General features: G+C 41.1%; 1 protein-coding gene across 1 annotated transcript in view; it reads right to left on the bottom strand.

The window, feature by feature from the left end:
* Positions 1 to 19970, bottom strand: part of NELL1 (neural EGFL like 1) — a 206520-nt gene that overhangs the window by 74309 nt on the left and 112241 nt on the right. The window contains exon 13 of the mRNA XM_027902849.1: positions 567 to 692. Within this exon, the coding sequence (XP_027758650.1) occupies positions 567 to 692 (126 nt within the window). The remainder of the gene's footprint in view (positions 1 to 566; positions 693 to 19970) is intronic.

Here is a 19970-nt window from a genome sequence, read left to right as displayed (position 1 = left end):
CCCTCAGCCTCTCCTCATAGGACTTGTGCTCAAGTCCCTTCACCAGCCTCGTTGCTCTTCTCTGGACCCGCTCCAGCACCTCAATGTCCTTCCTGAACTGAGGGGCCCAGAGCTGAACACAATACTCAAGGTGTGGCCTCACCAACGCAGAGTACAGGGGAAGGATCACTTCCCTGCTCCTGCTGGCCACACTGTTCTTGGTGCAGGCCAGGATGCCATTGGCCTTCTTGGCAACCTGGGCACACTGCTGGCTCATGTTCAGCCTCCTGTCGATCAGCACCCCCAGGTCCCTTTCTGCCTGGCTGCTCTCCAGCCACTCTGTGCCCAGCCTGTAGTGCTGCAGGGGGTTGTTGTGGCCAAGTGCAGGACTTCCAAGTGAATTCCAAAGGGCTCACACACAGGAACAGTTACCTCTTACCACATTTATCTACTCCGCCCGTGCCGAAATTTTACGCCAGCAAAGGGCCGGCCGGTTCGTGGCGCTTGGTACGGAACGGGGACTACCCAGAAGCTCAGTAACAGAAACCTGGAGCACAACAGAGCTGCTGCTGCACCTGAGAGCTCACCTGTGCAGGAGAAATCATCCACACGGACATAGCCAGCGACGCAGTCACAGCGATAGGATCCGGGCAAGTTAACGCACACGGTGTTGGCGTGACAGTAATGCATCTTGGCGGCACACTCGTCAATATCTGCGGGGAAGAACCACCAAAAAAACAAAAAAACAAAAAAACAAAACAGGTTACAGTCAGTGAAAGCACTTTGGAGAAAATAAACTCCATTTATAAGTCCAAAGGCGGTCTGGGTAAACACACCAGCATTAAGGAACAGGGAAAATTCAGTAAAAAATATTCCTTAAAGTAGAGCTAAAACACCAGTGTCATAGCAATGGGTTCCTTCCCACTGTTCTTCTTGAAACACTATTTTTTTTTTTTTTTAAACTCTGGAAAAGTAAGGCATCCATTTGGATTTTTTCCTACAACTTTAAAAAAAAAAAAAAAAACACAAAAACTGATGCAGTTTTCAAATGCATAGAATAGTGTCAGAAGTGTGCAATACTGAAAATCCCAAGTCCTAAAGGCATAGTAACTCTGTACAGGGTGGGATCAGTTGCAGTGCTGGTCAGATATGACATGACAATGTTTGTCAGGACAATGCAGTAGCAGATTCAACTGGGAGTTGGACAGTGAGTGCTCCAGACCTCTGGATTAACCCAAGTATTCTGACAGTGCCCTGTCCCTGAAACACAGGAGTTTCTGTGCAGGAGTTACTGGACAGGCCTCTGTGCCACTTCCACATCTCACACAAGCAGAATTAGTCACCTAAGCCCATTTTATGCCTGCTTTGCATCATGTCAAAAGAAAAAAAAAAAAAAGAGATGACTAAGGAGCAGCAAAAACTTGACCCCACATCTCTGCTTAAGCAATCTCTATTGCTGCTGCAAATCCAAAATTCAAAACTGTTTTCACAATAGTGACTCAAACCTATCATTTACTTGCCCATTTAAATATCTCAAAGCTCTGTGATATTGTAAACTGTAAAATCTTCCCCCCCCACCACCTTCCTTCCTCACAGAACCAGACATTACTCCGAAGAATTTCCTTTATTTTTCTCTCAGCAGGATGGATTTTCTGCTTAGCAGCACAAGATTTTACATGAAGTAATTCATGGTTTTCAAAGTATTAATTCTAGTGTTATATACGTCCACACAAAGAAAGATGAATCAGACTCTTTTTTTTTTTTTTCCCTCTCCCTATTACTTTCTTTTTGGTATTGATTGCTCACACTCAGGAAAGGTATCAATTGACAACACAGCTGAAGAACCTCCTAGGCTGGAGCATCAGCGAGTTGGTCACCCCACAGTGCAGTTTCTACTCAAGCTCCAGACTCCCTTCTCCCTCTCTCCTTATGGAGACGCAGTGGAAGCGCTGCAAGGCATTAGCACCATCAGCACTCGGCCCCAGGAGCTGAGGGAGTTTAACTGTGCACATGCTGAGTTCTTGGTTAGCTAAATTCTGCTATCCTGCCTACCCTTCCTCACCCTGAAGTGGCTGCAGTTGAGACACACCCACGTTTTCGAGTCTCTGAAAATGAAACACATGCCAGCTGCACTCACACTCCCCACACGACAGACATCTGTCCAGCACGAATTACTAGCTAAATTGCTTCATGTTGGCCAGCAAACAGCTGTCAGTTGGCAGTGATTTCTGACTGCTGCCAACCCAGGATGAATCAGAAGTGATGGCCTGGAGGCAAAATACTTTGTGTATCACTGCAAACACCTTAAACTAACTCGTTCCTGCATTTCTGTTGTTTCAGTTGCAGTGCCACTTGATTAAATGAATTTTAAAAAGTTGGGAGCATCAATATATGAAAGATAAAAGCCACAAAAAAAAAATCCTCCCACATGCCTTGTTATCACACCACTGAGCGCTCAAGCCACTTGGGAAACACTCAGGTGTTGATGTGTGTTCACACTGTTCTGCTTGCAGACTATTTTTAATAGGCTTTTGGAGCACAGCTTTGAGGCGTTTTGTTCTTGCATATCTAATAATTTTCTAGCATAAAAGGAAAGGGAATAAAAGATGTCTGTAAAGAAAGCAAGAATGTCAAAACAGCAACCAATTCACCTGAAAATTAACCTTGTGCACTACCCTTCATCTCCAGCTTCCTCACTGAATTCATTGGACTGCACCTCTCTTTCTTCCCCCAAGGAGAAGAGAGAGGATTAAAAGTCTCAAAGGTGAAGGAATTTGAACTTTGATTCATTGCAAGAAAGGCCCAGATTGCTGTAACAAAAGATACAAAAATACCCAGAGATAAAAAGAAAATTCACAACCTATATGAAAATATTGCCATGGGAGAATATCTGAAAAGGAGACTAAGGACTTCAAGTGGTGACTTGACTATAAATAGAGGAACTGAGAAAAGCTGGCACTGGGTTGCTGCAGAAGTTCTAGAGTCCAGGAAGAAAAAGCCCAGGCCTAACAAAGGAAGCAGAAGTAACAAAAGAACCAACCCTTCACTCTTTGCTCATTTCTTGTGGCGCATTTTCCATAAACCCTTTCAGCATTTCACATTTTGTTTTATCTTTGCAACATCAGCCTTCTACTAATACACACCTTTTCTTTACAGAGAGCAATATTAAGAGATCAAAACTGGCAACGTAATTTTCTTATTAAAGCTTGCAGGGCGACGCTAAAATTGTTCTGGACCTCAATTCTACAAATTCTTGTAAAAGGTTAGGTATTCATCACAAAAGGCTTTGGGTTTTTACTTAATATTGTTAGAGTAAAATCCATAAAGCACAGGGTGGTATATATCAGCCCAGCTGTAATGGAACTCAAATTGTGATTCATGTCTAGAGATTGCTTGTCGCATTTGAAATATTAAAGCTCATCTTTTTAGTGGTCTTTTGAGGTGACGAAAATATATGATTTATGTTTCTCTCTAGGCCGGTGAAGTAGTTTGTTTTTCTTTTAAAAAGGTATACTTATGGTCTTCAAAATGAGACTTGACACAGTATAATGATCACGTACATATCACCAGCTTCCATCTACACGAGCTCAGCTTTGCAACGACAGAGACATTTGGGCTCCAGTTTTTCAGCAAGGACTGTTGTGCTGCAGGGTGGGTTGGCTTGGTAAGTGAGTTGGTGTCCTACTGGGTTCAAGTGTTTCCTTAATAGCTGGTGAAATGAGGTTCCTTGTCTATACAGAGCTCTCTTTACTGCAGCACTCACATACCCTATAGCTAATTAGTTATCCCCATCACTCTCTACAGCTGTAAATAGTGTTTGTGAAGTCACAGGCAAGTATACACGTGCCGTCTTTTATTAGTTGCCAGTGCACTTAGCAATGCTGGGAGTACACTGGGGTAAAACACCAGTGGAACCACCTGCTCAGCACCTGACAGGTGATTTGCCACTGCAGGCGCTTCAGCTCATACCAACCAACAAAAACAAGGTGGGGTGGAAAGACAATACAGAGGGTGTACCCCGGGAAAGAGGCTTTCTCACCTGCAAATGCACTCTACAAATTGTCCAAACTCTTTTCATGCCTGACTTAGAATTCTACTGCTAAACATCTGCAATACTGAAAGATGACAATGAGACACCAAATCTCAACTAGAGCGTCTTTTTACTATTTGCCCCCTCCAACAAGTCACATCCATCCGACCAAAATAATCTCAGCTGTAAAGAGGGCACAATTCCTATTAATGGTAAGGGAGGGGAGGGGGTGTGTGTCCATTTGCCCGAAAGAGAAATGGACCTCTTATTTTTATAAACTCTTAGTCCTGTAATAACCATGAATGAACAATCTTGAAACAAAGCCCTCTCTGCCTGTGGAGCTGCAGAGCAATATTTGCATGCATTCAACAATAATCCCTTTGGGCATTAGTAGCATCATCACCTGTTGTTTGGGGCTTCACAGTTTAACTACTGAAAGGCAGTAACACTCAAACCAGAACAAGAAGTATGAGGTGTTCCAGAGCACCAACAGATTTTGTAATTGTATCAGAATCAATGACACTTTTTGCATCTCTCTCCCAGCTTACTTGCCCTCTTGTTAGAGGGTATTATTTTACCAAACTAAATTAGAATTTTCGGGCACACTATAAGGAAATAAAGACAGAAAATCAAAAACAGGAGGGAAGGTGTGGGGGGGAAGACAGCTTTGCAGAAAGGTTTCTAATTCATGATTATTAAAGGGGAGGAGGGAGGGAATTCCCCTCCCCTCCTTTTATTCAAGTCAATACTGTGCACTGACCCAAACTGTATTAGACCCTGGTCTAAATAATCTGTATTTTTAAAACCATAAAGTCAACCAGTGTTGCTACTTAAATAATATCAAATCTTAAAATATGTTCACGAGCTGATGGAATCATACCTACGAAGTTTCCAAAACAGCAGAGCACAACAGTGGTGGAGCAAAAGACAGGCCCTAAAATTTCCATCACCCCACGCTTATGCAAAAATGAACACAGGCCATTTTCACTCTGCTGACTAAGCAGCTCCTTGGTCATTATATTTACTTGCTCTCCAAATTCTCCTTGGTTCTGTCCTCTCCTGCTCTCATCTCCTTTCCACTGCCAGACTCACTTGACTTCATCTCCGCTTGCCTTTTAGTTTTTCCTTTTCATCCCCCCACGCTGCCTGCATTCTTTCTGACGTGTCTCATATGTCTTAGACACCCCATACCTGGTTTCTACCTCCAGGACAGGGCTGGTTTCTCAAACTGTGCAACAGAACCCTCAAGGAGCCATAAAGCATCAGACACAGCAGTCAGCAGTTCAACCATGAGCTGGCAGCAGCTCAGCTCCCCCCCCTCCCCCCCACCCCAGTTGCCTGAGTAAGAAAAGACTAATTACCGGCTGCAGATGTTTAGACGAGACTTAAAACTGTTTACCAACAACTGTTTACCAGTTTCCTCGGTGGCAATTCATCTCCCCCAAGGCAGGGCAGCAGTGCAAACACAGGCAACCCTCTGACTTGAGGGTGGAGCTGCTGCCCCTTCAGAGGCAGGGAAATAACCCAAAACAAGAGCAGGCAAGCAAAAGAAAATTTTCTCTTTTCAACAAGGCTGAGAAATATTAGCCTAATGTCATTAAATAACTAACCAGCGAGAAATGCCTTCATAAATTAGGGCTGGTGTAGCATCACCTGGGAATCCACAGGCAGTAAAATAACCATCAATAGAATAATATCAGGAAGTATTATCATTTTGACTTTTAGAGCATCATTAAAATGGTGCAGCCTCTTCCTCTGGGCACAGTGTAAAAGTGCTTTACATTGATATACCTACTTTACGATCAGGACAAGAGTATCAACATTCCAAATCTGCTTTCTGTCTATTTAACTGCCCCTTAGGGATGGAAACTCTACAACTGTGAGGTTAAACAAATAAATAAATATTTTAAAACACACATTCACATGCAAATCATACTTGGACAGTCACACTTTCCAGTCCCCAACTAATGTAACACTCCTGAGAAGGACAAAAATAAAAATTCAAGTGAAGGTACCTTCCTGGTCTTTATTTCAATAGTGTTAAACTTAAATACTTTCACCAATTACACTCAAGAAGGCAACTGGTTATTCTTGAAAAGAGATCACAACATTTTGCTACCCCTTTCTCAGCTACAGTAGTAAACAAACCACCCAGGGAAGTGGTTGCTTCCTAAAATCCACCCTGATGAAGTTCAGTCTCAGACATTAAAGCATTGCCTAAGTACAATACAATCCCCTTCTCCATCCTTGTCAATGCTTACAATAACACACTCATCATTAGCCTCTTCAGCTTATGATTTTTTTGCCTTTAAAAAACTCAAAAATTAAAAAAAATTGAGATTTTCATATCCTGAATCTCCAGTGATCTGACCAATTCCCCGATTCTTGAGAGCCAGGGAATTCCATCTGTAGTCATTTTTGGTCATCATTCCTCAAAACAGCATAATCCTATCATGAAAGACAGCACCCAACTCCTTAAATCTTGCTGTCCAGGCTATCTAGTGTCCCTCTCAGTGAGAAGATTTTCCTTTTATTTATTCTACTAAATTCTGCTCCTCTCTAAGGAAAACTGAAAATTTGCAGTTCCACTCTGCTTTGTGCTTTCCATCACTACACTGGCAATTTGTGATGCATTATTTAAGGTCTGTGCCATGGGTTTGGTGGGATGGTCCCAAAGAGCCTTGAGAGATCTCTTAGGATAAAAACAGTTTATTTAAATTGAACTTTTCCTAAAGGATCCTTTCAATCACTTCAAAAGCTGCCACTGACATGCTGGCATTAAAGGACATATAAGTAATGTGGTGTTGCTCCTAACAGAGAGGAGCTGTTTTCCTAACCCTAAGTGCATTCATTTGATAAACACATTAATAGAAAATGTTCACAGGCTTATAAATATTACTTTTTTAAAATGTTTGCAGCTATAGCTCTTAGGGATGGTTGATAACTTATTCATAAGGTATCTCTGACAGTTGCAAATAAATTATTTTAAAAAAATAGGCAGCCGGAATTCACATACGATAACGCAGCTTAGAGAACACAGATTAAAAACAATCACAGAAAGCAGAATTAAACATTTGGGGAAACAGGTTTTGGCCAACAGCAGCAGCTCAGTCATTTGCTCAAACATGCCAAAACAACTAGGAAAAAAAAAAAAAAAAGAAAAACAAGTCAAAATTCTTCTTGTACTATTATAGCAGCTGCTGTGATGTTTAGAACTAACTGAAGTTAAAAAAGATTGCTTTATCCGGGATTATCCAAGCCTTTTAATTTTTTCTTTCTAATTATCCTTTGAAAATACACTGATATTTCTATTTAGAATGCACAGCAGCAGAACAGGCTACTGAGGAAGTGTGTCTGAGTGTGTGTAAGGGCTTTGAATCCTTTAAAGAGGCTGCTTAATTTGCTCTTCCCCTCGGTGGCTCCTCAGAGGTGACGTAACAAGCGAGCCACTGCTCGGCTTCAGTCCTGCCAGGATTCAGGACTTTTCCCCAAGTCAGTGCCACCATCCCTGCTCTCCAAGCTACTCTCTGGCCTCTTGGACTTTATCAAGGCAGATCAAACGCCTTTGAGGACACTCTGCTGTAAGGGATTTGTGGATTCTGAGGAGCATTTGTTACATCCTCTCAGGGGCATTATGGCAGAGAGGTTCTTTGACACCTCCAGGTGTTTTAACATCATCAGGAATACCGGCAGCTACTTGAAGAGAGAGTTTTATATTTCAGGGAAATGACCTGGTGTCTATCAGAAAGAAAAAAAAAAAAAGAAAGAAAAAAAAAAGAGGACAAGGACTTATGCCTCTTAAACTGTGATAAGTGCTCTGAAAAGTAAAAAGTAAGATGTAATGACAGGTAGCCTGGGAGAAATACTGAGAAACTGCTTTGTTCTGAGGCTTCAAACTGACAGAGGGTGGGTTTAGATTAGACACCAGGAAGAAATTCTTTCCTGTGAGGGTGGCGAGACACTGGAGCAGCATGCCCAGAGGAGCTGTGGATGCCCCATCCCTGGAAATGTTCCAGTGGAAGGTGTTCAATCCACGGCATTGGGGTTGGAACCATATTTAAGGACCCTTCCAACCCAGGCCACTCCATGATTCTATGCTGATTATAATTAGACCACTTAATCTAAAATGCAATAATTAATCCCATATAAACCGGTGCTGGCCCCACCAGGAGTTGTTGGGTCTTGGAACTCTACAGGAGCAAGCCTTCAACAGGAGAAGCTGTTTACTCTTTGACTGAGAGCACGCAGGAGATTTCATGGGTTACAGAGCTATTGCTGTGTCCCCTGACAACAGGACTGGGTAATGAACCACCAGAGATCTGGGCCATCTCTATCCATAGTCAGAGCAACAGTCCTGACAGTACTGCCAAGGACACTGGAGTAGGTAAGAGCTAAATTCAGAGAAAGGTAAGAGACAAACTCAGAAAGAGAGTATCATTCAAATATGAAGCATTTTGAAACCTTCTCTTATAAAAATACGAACTTTGAAATAAACCCACATCTCTCTAAGTCCTATGATGATGTTAGCTTGTTCTTTTGCATTAGTTTTATCTCAAAAACCGCTCAAAAACTGCTGTTCTTTTTATTATATATTTTTTTTTTAGAGATGGTGTGTTCAGTATTTCACATTATAAATCCTTTTATCCGTCACCCACACTTATTGAAACTTGGGAAATACTTATATTTGTACAAGCTATCTTTCTCAGAAGAGAATTTTTCTCAAAGCTTTTCTCCAAGTGTTAATTTGGGAACAAACAAAAATTTACATGATAAGTAAAACGTTGGGGTTCCCAAGGTTCCTCCTTGTAAATATAGTAAATGCTTGCATTGGGTATAGGGACCCAGTAAAGAAAACACTGCTCAACTTCACCACAATAATCATGAAAACATCAAAAGTCACTGGCTTTTCCCATCCTGCCTCAGGTATCCTTGTATATTTTCCCATAAAGAAGGAGATGTTTGGGGAATCCTGTTAGCTGTTGAGGAGAAGATGGTGGGGGAAAAAAAGGGCTTATCACAAGGCATATGTGGGGCAAATTCTTTCAGTTTGATGAGCCAAACAGCAAAATGTGAGCTGTCCTGTCACAGGCTGTCAGCACAGCACATCTCCAGGCAACCGTGAGCTCTGAGGTTGGGAATCAGCAATTTGAGGCTGTTCCACATCACTCCCCTGCTGGAACCTGGAGTACAGTGGCCAGGGGCTGATCTGTGCCACACTCCTCTGATGAATCCATACAGATCAACAAATATGGGAATGTCCCTTCTCTCACAGAAGTGGTGCCTGTCTGGGACACAGAGGAACTCCATCCTTTCCCTTGGCTACAGCCCACGATGGAAACCTCCAACAAATTACTACAGGGAAAGAAGCAGGAAGAGTTATATGTAATAAATCCAACTGGACTGCTCTCCCTTAGTGCTACTCTTTCACCCATTTTTCTTCCTCAAAGGCTCTTAATGCATGAGAATTTATTCTAAATCTAACCACTTCATGCTGGGCTGTGAGAGCTGCCATTACATAAGTCTACAACAAATAAAAGATTATGCTACTACTGCTCACAAATATATTACTGCCCATTAGAAAACACAGCAATATAATCACCTCATTCTTATGAAAATAGCTCTGTTCCTGAGAAAGATTGTTCCTAGTTTACTACATAAATGTACTCCCAAAGTCAGACTTGCTTTGGCTCTGATTTCACTTATGAGAGAAGCTCCTTTGGGATCTCAGTAAGCATGGACGAAACAAAGACTGCTGTTGGAAAAGGAATGCAAGATTTCTGTAACAGATTCACCTCCTTATTTATTATCTTTCCAAACATTCTTAGAGATACCAGTGGATGCTTATACGGTGGGAAGAGGTGAGGGAAGTGTTGTTTTTTTCTAATCTTCCACTCACTTGTATTAGCCAAGCAAAACCACACATTGAAAAATAACTATATCCATTTTCATTCAGCTAATACCTTACCTTTTTAGTCCCTTCTATCTGATTTTACTAATGGCTAAGGGTGAACAATGGATTACTGTATCAAAATGAACAATTCTTTCTTCATGCCATTATACTGAGAGCAATTATATTCAACACCTGGTTCCATCAGCACTCGCCTTACACCTCCACCCACAATTTTTGCTTCACTGCTCTATTTTTCACCCCAACACTCTCAACCAGTTTGTCTCCTTCTATGTCCTGTGATATTGACTGGCTTAACTCTTCCAAATGCACCCAGATGCTATCTTCAAGTGATAAATTGTAGAAGGCTAACCCACATAATTGATCTAGAATCCCTGTGCCCACAGCAACATTTTACCGTGGCACTTTGAAGGACACTGTAACCCTCTGAAAAATTAAATGCTTGTGAAAACTCTATGGTTTGTTGGGGGTTTTTTTGGGGGGGTGGTGTCTTCATCACGTCCAAAAAAAACCTGCACTCCCTGGAAGATTACTAGGCCAGTGTTTTATGATGATTTTTAGTATATCCTGCTGTAGTAAATGAGACATATAATACGTAAGTAGCACAAATCATATAAAATTAATACTCCACAATCTCATACTGAAGTAATTTTTTCACTCAGTGACCATTTGTGCAGCACAGAGATAATGGAACTGTACTGTCCCATGTTGGTAAACACCAACTGTGCCCCATCTTCTCTGTTTATGGCATTCATGACACTATTTGCATTTTCCCAACTGTTCTCTCTTAACATCTTTCCAACAATTCATTATTCAACTGTCTCCATCACATGTTGTTCCTCTTTCCAGCTCTGCTTAAAAATCCATGAAGAAGCACTGAACTTGAAGTGGCAGACTCATCACTGCTGAGCAAGTGCAGCAATGCCTCTTCAACGCCACATAATTCAAACCAGGTGGTTCCACGTGATAGAGGATTTACTTTTAGACAGATTTTGTTTTCATGGGTCCAGATTATTCCCTGTTAATCAGGTTCCACAGAGGGATATAGAGACAAATATCATATGCAGATAAGAAAATTATGGATCACTGCAAAACAGCTCCTTTCTGAGTATCCCTTAGAGCCTTGCTAAACACATTTTTGTGTTCCACATCCTTGCTACACAATCTAGTCTTATTGTTTGTGCCTTTTTAAATTTAATTTAATCTGTAATGTAAAAATAAATAAACAAGGAAACATCAGGAGAAGAAAAATACCTAATTTTAGATATTATAAATACATACACACTATATTATAAATACAACCTTAATTGATATAACTTAAAAATGCAAGATGCATTTCTCATCCGAGCAAATATGATAATCAGGTGTGATTTATAGCACTGGTTACTGAAAGAGGCATTTCTGGTTTGGAGATTGCAACAATACTGCATTCCTTAGGCGTAACCTGAGGCGAGATAAACAAGAGGAACAGTAAGAGGAGGTGGGGGGAGGAATCCAACAGATGATCATAAAAATATTCTTTACCTCCCATCTTAAGTCCTGCCTCAACACTTACCATGAATGTTACTTTTTAATTGCTTTGCCTTTGGCTACGAAACTGAATTGATGATTGAATGCTTTCCCCTTTGATAAGAGAGTCACATGTTTAGCTGTGGCTAAAAAAAAAAAAAAAAAAAGAAGAAGAAATGGGAACACTCCAGACCTGAATATTTCTTTTTTAGTAAATCTGCATCTGAATTACAACATCCCCTCCTAATCATAGAGAGTCAATGATATTTTACATACATTTCCTTTTAACAGTGTCAGCTACTGAGGAGCACATTCACACAGACTCCCTAAAGTTCCACCAACAAAAGTGGTCAGAGCACAAAGGAAGGATGGAGCAGAGAGATGCAGAGCCAGCCCTCCCTGGCCAGGAAAGGTAATTGTGAGTGAGTTTGCTGCTTGGTTGATGTTTTAATGGAAGATCTTGAATGGGCACAAGCCCTCTGGCAAAGAGCCTTAGTGCAAGCGAGGTTCCTGAGACTCTTGCAGAAGCAGAATTTTAATTTGTGGTAGGCAGCACACCTTTGGGAGTGGAGGCTGGGAACAGAGACAGCATTATGTAGTTATTCCTGATAGTGAATTACTATTTTATTACCAGCACCATTACGCATCTTTTAGAGCACGTTATCTGCAATAAGGCCCAATTCCAGCGTGACTAAGAAGGGCTTTTACCAGTTCTCTCAGAACACAGCAACACTCTCTGTAAAACACAGACCTGCACAGCAGGGCAGGGAGGGGCAGAAGCACGCATCAGGTGAGAGCATCCTTGGGAAAGTCAACAGAAAGACACCATGATCCTAATGGGCTTTGAACCAACCTGCTGCACATGTACATGTGTGTGTGCACTTTTGTGCACGCTGCAGAGGGAGATAAATCAACAAAGATCTCATCCTGAATGAGGAGAAAGGAAAGGAGGGTTGAGGGAGCATTACTGGTTTCAAATGCTGTGTTCTGACTCAAATTTTCAAGGTAGATTAAACTTCATTTAATAGCAAAATAGCAGCTCTTAGATTGCTGTCAATGAAGCCTTCATGTATTTTGTCCCTGGAGAGAACCATTATGAAAACAACATGAGCTTCCACTATCAATAAAAGGATGGAGACTTCTATCTCCATCTAATGCCTTTTCACCATCTAGATTAAGAAGCAAATTCTAGCCTGATTTCATTGGTCATTCTACATTAGTTCTAAATAAATGACAAAAAAAAAATAAAAGCAGCGGAACTAGGCAAGCTGTGGATAGAATGTCAATATCAAAAATCAATGCAAAATACTCCTCATCTCCAATGGTTTCCAATCCTTTCTCTTCTCTCCACACACACTTCCAGCTACTGTTCTTTCCTTTTTTCTTAAACAGCAATGTAACCCTAGTTACATCACAGCACACAGCTTGAAGTCACTCACATAGTAGAGCCAGACAGGACAGTATCTGCTTCATGAAAACACACTCCCACTGTTAGAGACTTCAAAAACCACGAAAAGTGATGATTGTCAAAGTAAAGCCACTCCGCACAGAACTCATGAGATTATATAATATAAAGACCCTACTTTGAAGCGTCTCTGAGATATTTCTTAGCGCAAAGTTCTCATTTTTGTCACTGAAAATAATTCTGAGAATACAAAACCCAATGTCAATGCAAATCAACCAGCACATAAGAGGGAATATCCATTTGTAGCTGCCAAGAACAGAAGAGGGCCAGCAGGCACTGGTGGGACTTGGTCCCCCAACACGCCTCCCTGCTGCAGATTACTACATGACACTCGAATCCCAGACAGACAGACAGACAAGTGTTAACAAGGGTAATTCACTCTTCTTGCTTTGGCAAGTGAAGGTACACTGTTCCCATAGTCTGTGCTCTGATCATGTGTCCCTGCCCTGCATATCCTTTGCTTTCCTGGACAGCAATAGCAGGAAATGGCCTCCATGAAGGTACTGACCACAAAAACCTCTTTGCTCCCCAGAGGAATAACAGCACTCCCAGGATTGCTGTGAAAAGGAGGTGAAGGGAGAAGCCACTGTCTGTATTTCCATCCTTAATGTGTGCCCTTTGATGGAAAGCAGAGGGAGCACCTCAAAATAGGTTCAGAGTTAACAATGTTAACAAAAAGAAATTTCCCTCATGCTTGGGAAAAGAAGAGATGAAACCGAGCTCCTGCTGATGGGCCATAACACAAGACTATATAACAGAAAACATTGTATTTCCACAACAGTCAAAGCCCTTGCATCACAATCTCAAAGTAGTTTTCCTTCTCAGAACCATAATTAGAACATGTCCTTCTGCTGAGAAAGAGTATGTTCAGAATTTATGTCATTATCAGTTACACCACATGACGAGGCATTATATGAACTGACCACAACTCCCATTCCACATCCACCTGCACTGCTTGGGTGGAGGAGGTAGAAGAATCAGCAGTGAAGTTGAGCCTGGGGAGAAGAGAGGGGTGGGGAGGGAAGGTCTTCTTTAAATTCATTCTTATTTCTCATTATCCTACTCTGATTTGATTGGCAAATAAATCAAATTAATTTCCTCAAGTCAGGTCTGTTTTGCCCACGATGGTAATTGCTGAGTGATCTCTCTCTGTCCTCATCTTGACCCATGAGCCTTTTGTTATATTTTTCTCTCCCTGCCTTGTTGAGGAGGGAAGTGATAAAGCAGCTTGGTGGTCACCTGGCAGATAGTCAAGGTCAACCCACTTAATTTACTCATTTTAAACCAAGAATTCTATTTCCTTTAGCCTGTGAAAAAGTAAGCTAAGCAATTTTGTCACCATATTTGTTATGTCTTAAGTACTAAAGGATGATGAATCAGAGACCCGTTTAGGATGGAAAGGCAAAAGCAAGATTTTTCAAGTTTCCACTCCACTTAGTTCCTGTAAGAATGATGCTAATAATTGGCATTTTAACAGCTGATAGGTGCAATTTTAATTAGTTAGGCATTGGTTTTCATTAAGGTGAGTGATGTACTGAAACCCTATTGAGTCATAAACCCGTCATTTAACACAACTGCCATGCCAGCCTTTCTGAGGCAACTCACTTGACATTCCAGGAAATCAAAGGAAAAGGAGCAACTACTTTATCTAGACTGAATTTCTATTTCTGGGTATATTAAATGCCAAGGAAAAATTAATAATGCACAGTAACCAGATGCAGAGCACACGCTGCTTTCTCACAAAACACTGATATTCAAGACTTTATAAGACTTTTTTTAAAAGTCATGCACCTTCTTCCAATAAAGAACAGCTTTTCATCCTCCTGTAGTGCTTTCACAAACCCAAATAACAAATAAGTCAAACAATCTACTGACACAATAGACTGATCAAACCTACAGTCTAACAAAGCTGAATATATACATATATGTATAAATAATTTTCTCTTTAACAATCAGTTTCTATTTACCCTCCAGTTTTTCAGAAACCTTAACAACTTTGTTCCTTAGTTCTACCTTCTTATTATCTTGAAAGCCCTAAAACACCTCTTTTGTCTAGTCCACAATCTTGAATTCACAAATCTTGACTTGAGCTCCTCTCTGACTGTTCATGCACATATTTGAACACGCATTCAGCCCATCCCTTCAACCAAGCTCTACTTTATCTAACTCCTGGTCTTGCCTCATAAATCAGTTCCTCCAAGCCCTTCATCATTTTTACAGTTCTCTCGGAACAGCTTTCTATTTATTAATTTTAAATTTTCTAACCCAACACGTCACATGCTCTGAACTCTGCTTCTGAATCACCACAATGATTTTGGAAGGGCAAAATCACACGCTGCTTTGACCTTGGAAAACTATCTATCTCAGAACCAGGTGCTGTTAAAACACTTTTAGAGAAAGCACGAAGGAAGAAAACTATCCAGGAATGGTGAAATTGCTGTGGTTAAATTATTTTGAGGCTTACACAGGGCCAAAAAAACCTCCTAAACAAACGAAGACTGATAGGAATTTCTTATAGATACAGTTGCACAGCATATAACTTGCACTGATTCTAGGTCATACAAATCTTCCTGCTGTTTTCAGGCAGGTGCTGGATTCTTGCATTCTGATAAATGCCCCATAAATCTGCTATTTCTTAAAACACAAGGAAGACACATCATCATGGATGATGGGTACAGGGTATCTGCTTTGGCTCAAGGAAAAGACTCAGCTCACGAGGTGCACTGGAATATTTCCATGCCAAATTTTCAGGGGATTAAAAAAAAAAACCACAGAGCTGACATCTGTGCTATTTTAAATAACTGGTATTCACACATGTATCCATCCATCCAGAAATTAAAACAATCTCCAGTTTCCCCACGCAGATCCAGGAGGGGCAATGTTCCCTGTGCACGCTGTGTTCATCTTAAACAAGAGGGATTCTTTCACACTTTAAAACCCTGAAGTCTCTATCTGGGCATCCTAAGCATATAATTAAAGGGACATGCCATGCTGCAGCTTGTTCAGGAATCAGTAACACCAAAAAAAAAAAGGAAAAAAGGCATTAACACGAGGCAGATAAAAATTCAAAAGCATCCATCTTCGTACAGTCACAGGCAGTTCTTAAGACTTGGCTGGTATATAAATACTGAGAGCACATCCAGGGTATCCATATGCTAAATCTGTATTTGGTTCTGTGTCAGAAAATTAGTGTGTTGCAGCACCACGTATTAAAACATTGATTAATCATGTTGTTGATACAGTAATAATAAAATATTTTAATAATAATTTAAATATCTACTGACAGATGAAGAGCTTGTCTCCAAGGTGACTAAAGTGAATCACATTCCTTACTGCATTTCCCTTAGGTATAGCCAGCTTATTACTACCTTGAGAAAATAATTCTTTGCTCTACTCACAGCATCTCTCCCTTTTTTTTTCTTTTTTTTTTTTTTTTTTGAGTTCTGCTGTTTTCTCTGATGGCAAAACCGTTCATATTTTTGAGTGCAAATCTCAGCGGTTTATATTTTTGCCATGTTGCAATTCATCGATGCTGCTTTCATCTGCCATTTTATCCTGTGTCCATGTAAATAAATACCGGTGGTTGATGTCTTACAACCCACCCAACCGGCCCAGACATCTTGAAGGCATAAAGGAATTGATCTGACAGTAGCTATTGATGCAGGCTGATGTACAATATGAAGAAACATGTACTGTGGCTTGAGAGAATACTCTCTCTGACTGCAACACTTCTGAATTAACCATAAACCACAGAAGGCACATTTCTGAGCCCAAAAGCGCTTTTGGACAGATATAATTCTATTAGTTTCAGCAGAGGTAATTGTAAGAAGTTTTGTGTCTGCAAGTAGAAAGAAGAAGCTACACAGGTGGCTGCCGACCAAAGCTGTCCTTCAGGAAGAGACAGGCTCTCCAGCCTGGCATCTTCCACCCAGTTGGACTGGACTATCCATCCAGCTAGGGATGTTAGCACAGCATTGTACCTGAACAACTATCACCTGCACTCTATTAAGTCATGAAGTGCAGAGTCTGGGTTTTGATATCTCAGTTATGGGATTAAACACAAAATCATCTCATTATGTCCTTAGAGAGAAAGTTACACAATCCGAAGAGTGTTTGGTTCACTGCTGTGAGCCCTCCTGTTTGCCCCAAACAGCAAAGGCAGTGAAAAACAGAGGAATGTAAGACAAAGTGCCATAACAAACCCACAGGACTCAACCACCCCATCCCCACAGTAAATAAGAGAGCTGGCAATTTGACTGCTGTTCCCTCTAGGTTGATCACCACAGGGCAGAGGCACAGGTTCATACACCACTTAAATGCAGTTCTGCCTTGAAAATTGTGAGCACGAGCTTTTGTGCTAAAGACTGGTGTGATCCCCACAGCAGGGGCCCTCCTGGATATGGATTTGACGGGGTGTCCAGGCTGCAAGGCACGGTGAGCAGCTGAATCCGAACTCAGCAGGTTTCACCAGCAGAACTTGGCAGTGATGCTCTGTTCAGCCTGAAAGGAGGAACATGGCTCTATCTGCCCTTTCTCATTCCTCACCTCATCAGCCACATCCCTGTCTTCTCAGCATGGAAGAGCAAGGGGGGGTGATGATGACAGGAGGCTCCAGACCATCGGATTCCTTTGGAAACCACCAAGAACAGCCCAACTCCATGCGGTGTCTCACACCAAACTGAGGAGGAAACTGGGCTAACTCCTTCCAAATTTGAGAGAGGGGAAAGGCAACCTACACAGACAATCACATAGTTGCTTCAGAAATCAGTTTGTGAGCGTCCCCAGATTTTTGACAAGAGCCTTGGCTATTCACCACGGACCGTAAAAGCAGTTTTTCACATCAGACTCTATCACTGCTCCCGAGCAGTGCCCGTGCAAACCCAGAACTCAAAGAGACGCCCTTCCTGCCATCTCTGAGAGGAAATGACAGCTTCTGAAAGCACATTAACAAATGGTTTTTACACTGTGAAACTGTTCCACAGGCGCTGAGCAGTCATTTGGTAAAGTATATTTGCCTCAGTGTTCAGATGCCATTTTCACCACAAGTCTGTGAAAGAAAAGAACAGGCTCATTTACAGAAAAAGAGGGAGGTCAAGACTGAAAGATTTAACATTGTCCAGTCCTTCACACTCACTCACTGCCATTATTGCTTTTTCCGGGTGGCAAAGACAGATGAGGGGAATTTTTTCTCTTCAGAGCTGGCAAGTTCTCAAATTTTTTAAGCTGCTAGGCATTTGTGTTTAAAATGCAGATTTCATCTTGGACCTTAAAAAAGCCGCAATTCTTTAAAGTAAATGCCGCTATTCACAACTGAGAGTGGCCAGGTAGCAGCAGTATCTTGCTTTATTTCTCCACCTTTATATTTCCATAGCCTTCTTCCAGAGGTTGTAAAGTTCACAGCATACTGTGTTATCAGAGCTGTGGCAAGGAAGTGGGAAATGATCACTATACTAGACCTGTTTCTCCTTACCTGTTAGTTATGCTGAAGGTACCCATAAAAAAAAAATAATAATAATAATAATAAAAAGAAAAGTGTGTACAGGCTAAATACAGGCACGGTGAAAAAGTATTCTATTTATTCCCTACCAAGCTGATATCCCCAGTTTGTCCTGTCAGGAACAGAGAGATTGTTAGTCGTTTTCAGACTCCTAAATATTTTAGAGAGCTTTCCAAAGACTACAGACACATCTTGGAGTTCCTCCCTTAAGGAATGAAAGCAGACAAATTTCTTGTACAAGAAAAGCAGGAGATGGGGAATGCAGAACAGGCAGCTTTTCAGGAACACAGAGTTTACAGAATTTGAGCTACTTGCTCACAAATCAAAAAGAGCAAAGAAGTCCAGTACTAAAAATCATTTACTGGGGCTTTGGGACATTTTTAGCAGAGATGGATGACTTATTTTTATTTTAAGTAAATGGATCACGTGACAAAAATGCAGTCTCGGCTTACCAGAAAGTATTCATTAATATAGATCAAACTGAGAGAGCAGAGCTGAGTTAATACAACTAAAATACATTTTGAGGAGGGTGACATTTCCAAAATAACACCCTTCAGCCTCGCAAGGGAACAAGTGCCACGCACAGAAGAGGATGTGGAGAGGTTTGGACACGGGTCTTTCCCACCAGGAGACCATCCCAGCCACAGCCTGGAGAAGCATAAAGAGGGGCAACATCAAAAGGTCTTTCCGTTTGAGGAATCCTTGGGATTTTTTTCTTGTGTTCGTTTGCTTTGTAGCACTCCCCAAACATTTGCATTTCTTCATCCCACTTCTGTACATTTCATGACATCTTTATAGAGTAATTAGCACCTGCTAATTCCTCTCTAAGCAGCTGAAACACTGGCTTTTGCTTCTGTAGAATAACTTTGAAAGTAAGAGCTTGAGACACGTTTTGGGATACCTTTCCCAGAGCCATTAATTTCTATGTAAATGTAAGGAGTCACAACAGGTTTTGCACAAGTAAACTAAAGTGATCCAACTTCTAAAAAATAATTTGTAACCATGATTGCTAGAAGTGGGAGTTTGGCCTTCTCATGACACCAAATTATAACCTTTCAGAAGCACACATTATTCAGGTGACTGTTTTGTTATTCTTCCTCTGCCAAGAGTAAATTTTTTTTTTTTTTTTTTGGGGGGGGGACCCAGAGGCTCACCCAGCATTCTAGTCCCTCTGATCCCTCCCATTGCTTGCAAAATCAGTGGGCTTTTACTAAATTTGACAATAATTTCCCTTAAAGACAATATTTTACGAATACTGAATTGTCCCTTTCTGCCTATCTGCACAGGTAATTTTGACTCTATAGTCTCCTCCTTCTAGTCCAATCTATAGCTAAGAGTATATTGCTTAAAAAACGTAAGACTCCCTAAATTTAATGCCCAGAATGTGACTGTTTAAACTCCCTCAGGCAGACCAAGTGTAGGGCACTTGGGCAATTTCTGTAGCAGGTATTTCTCTAGTACACTTAACTTCATTATGTATTTCACTTCAAAATATGTTTTAGGATGTAGAGTTTGTCACTAACTCAGTCTTGAAAACACAAGTTATGCAGAACACAAACCACCTTTGTGACTATGCCAGCGA

This window comes from Empidonax traillii, unplaced genomic scaffold, assembly GCF_003031625.1.
Source record: "Empidonax traillii isolate 1590-97213 ecotype Southwest subspecies unplaced genomic scaffold, ASM303162v1 scaffold915:size242376, whole genome shotgun sequence".
Taxonomy (NCBI): domain Eukaryota; kingdom Metazoa; phylum Chordata; class Aves; order Passeriformes; family Tyrannidae; genus Empidonax; species Empidonax traillii.
This window is presented reverse-complemented; position numbering and strand designations above follow the sequence as displayed.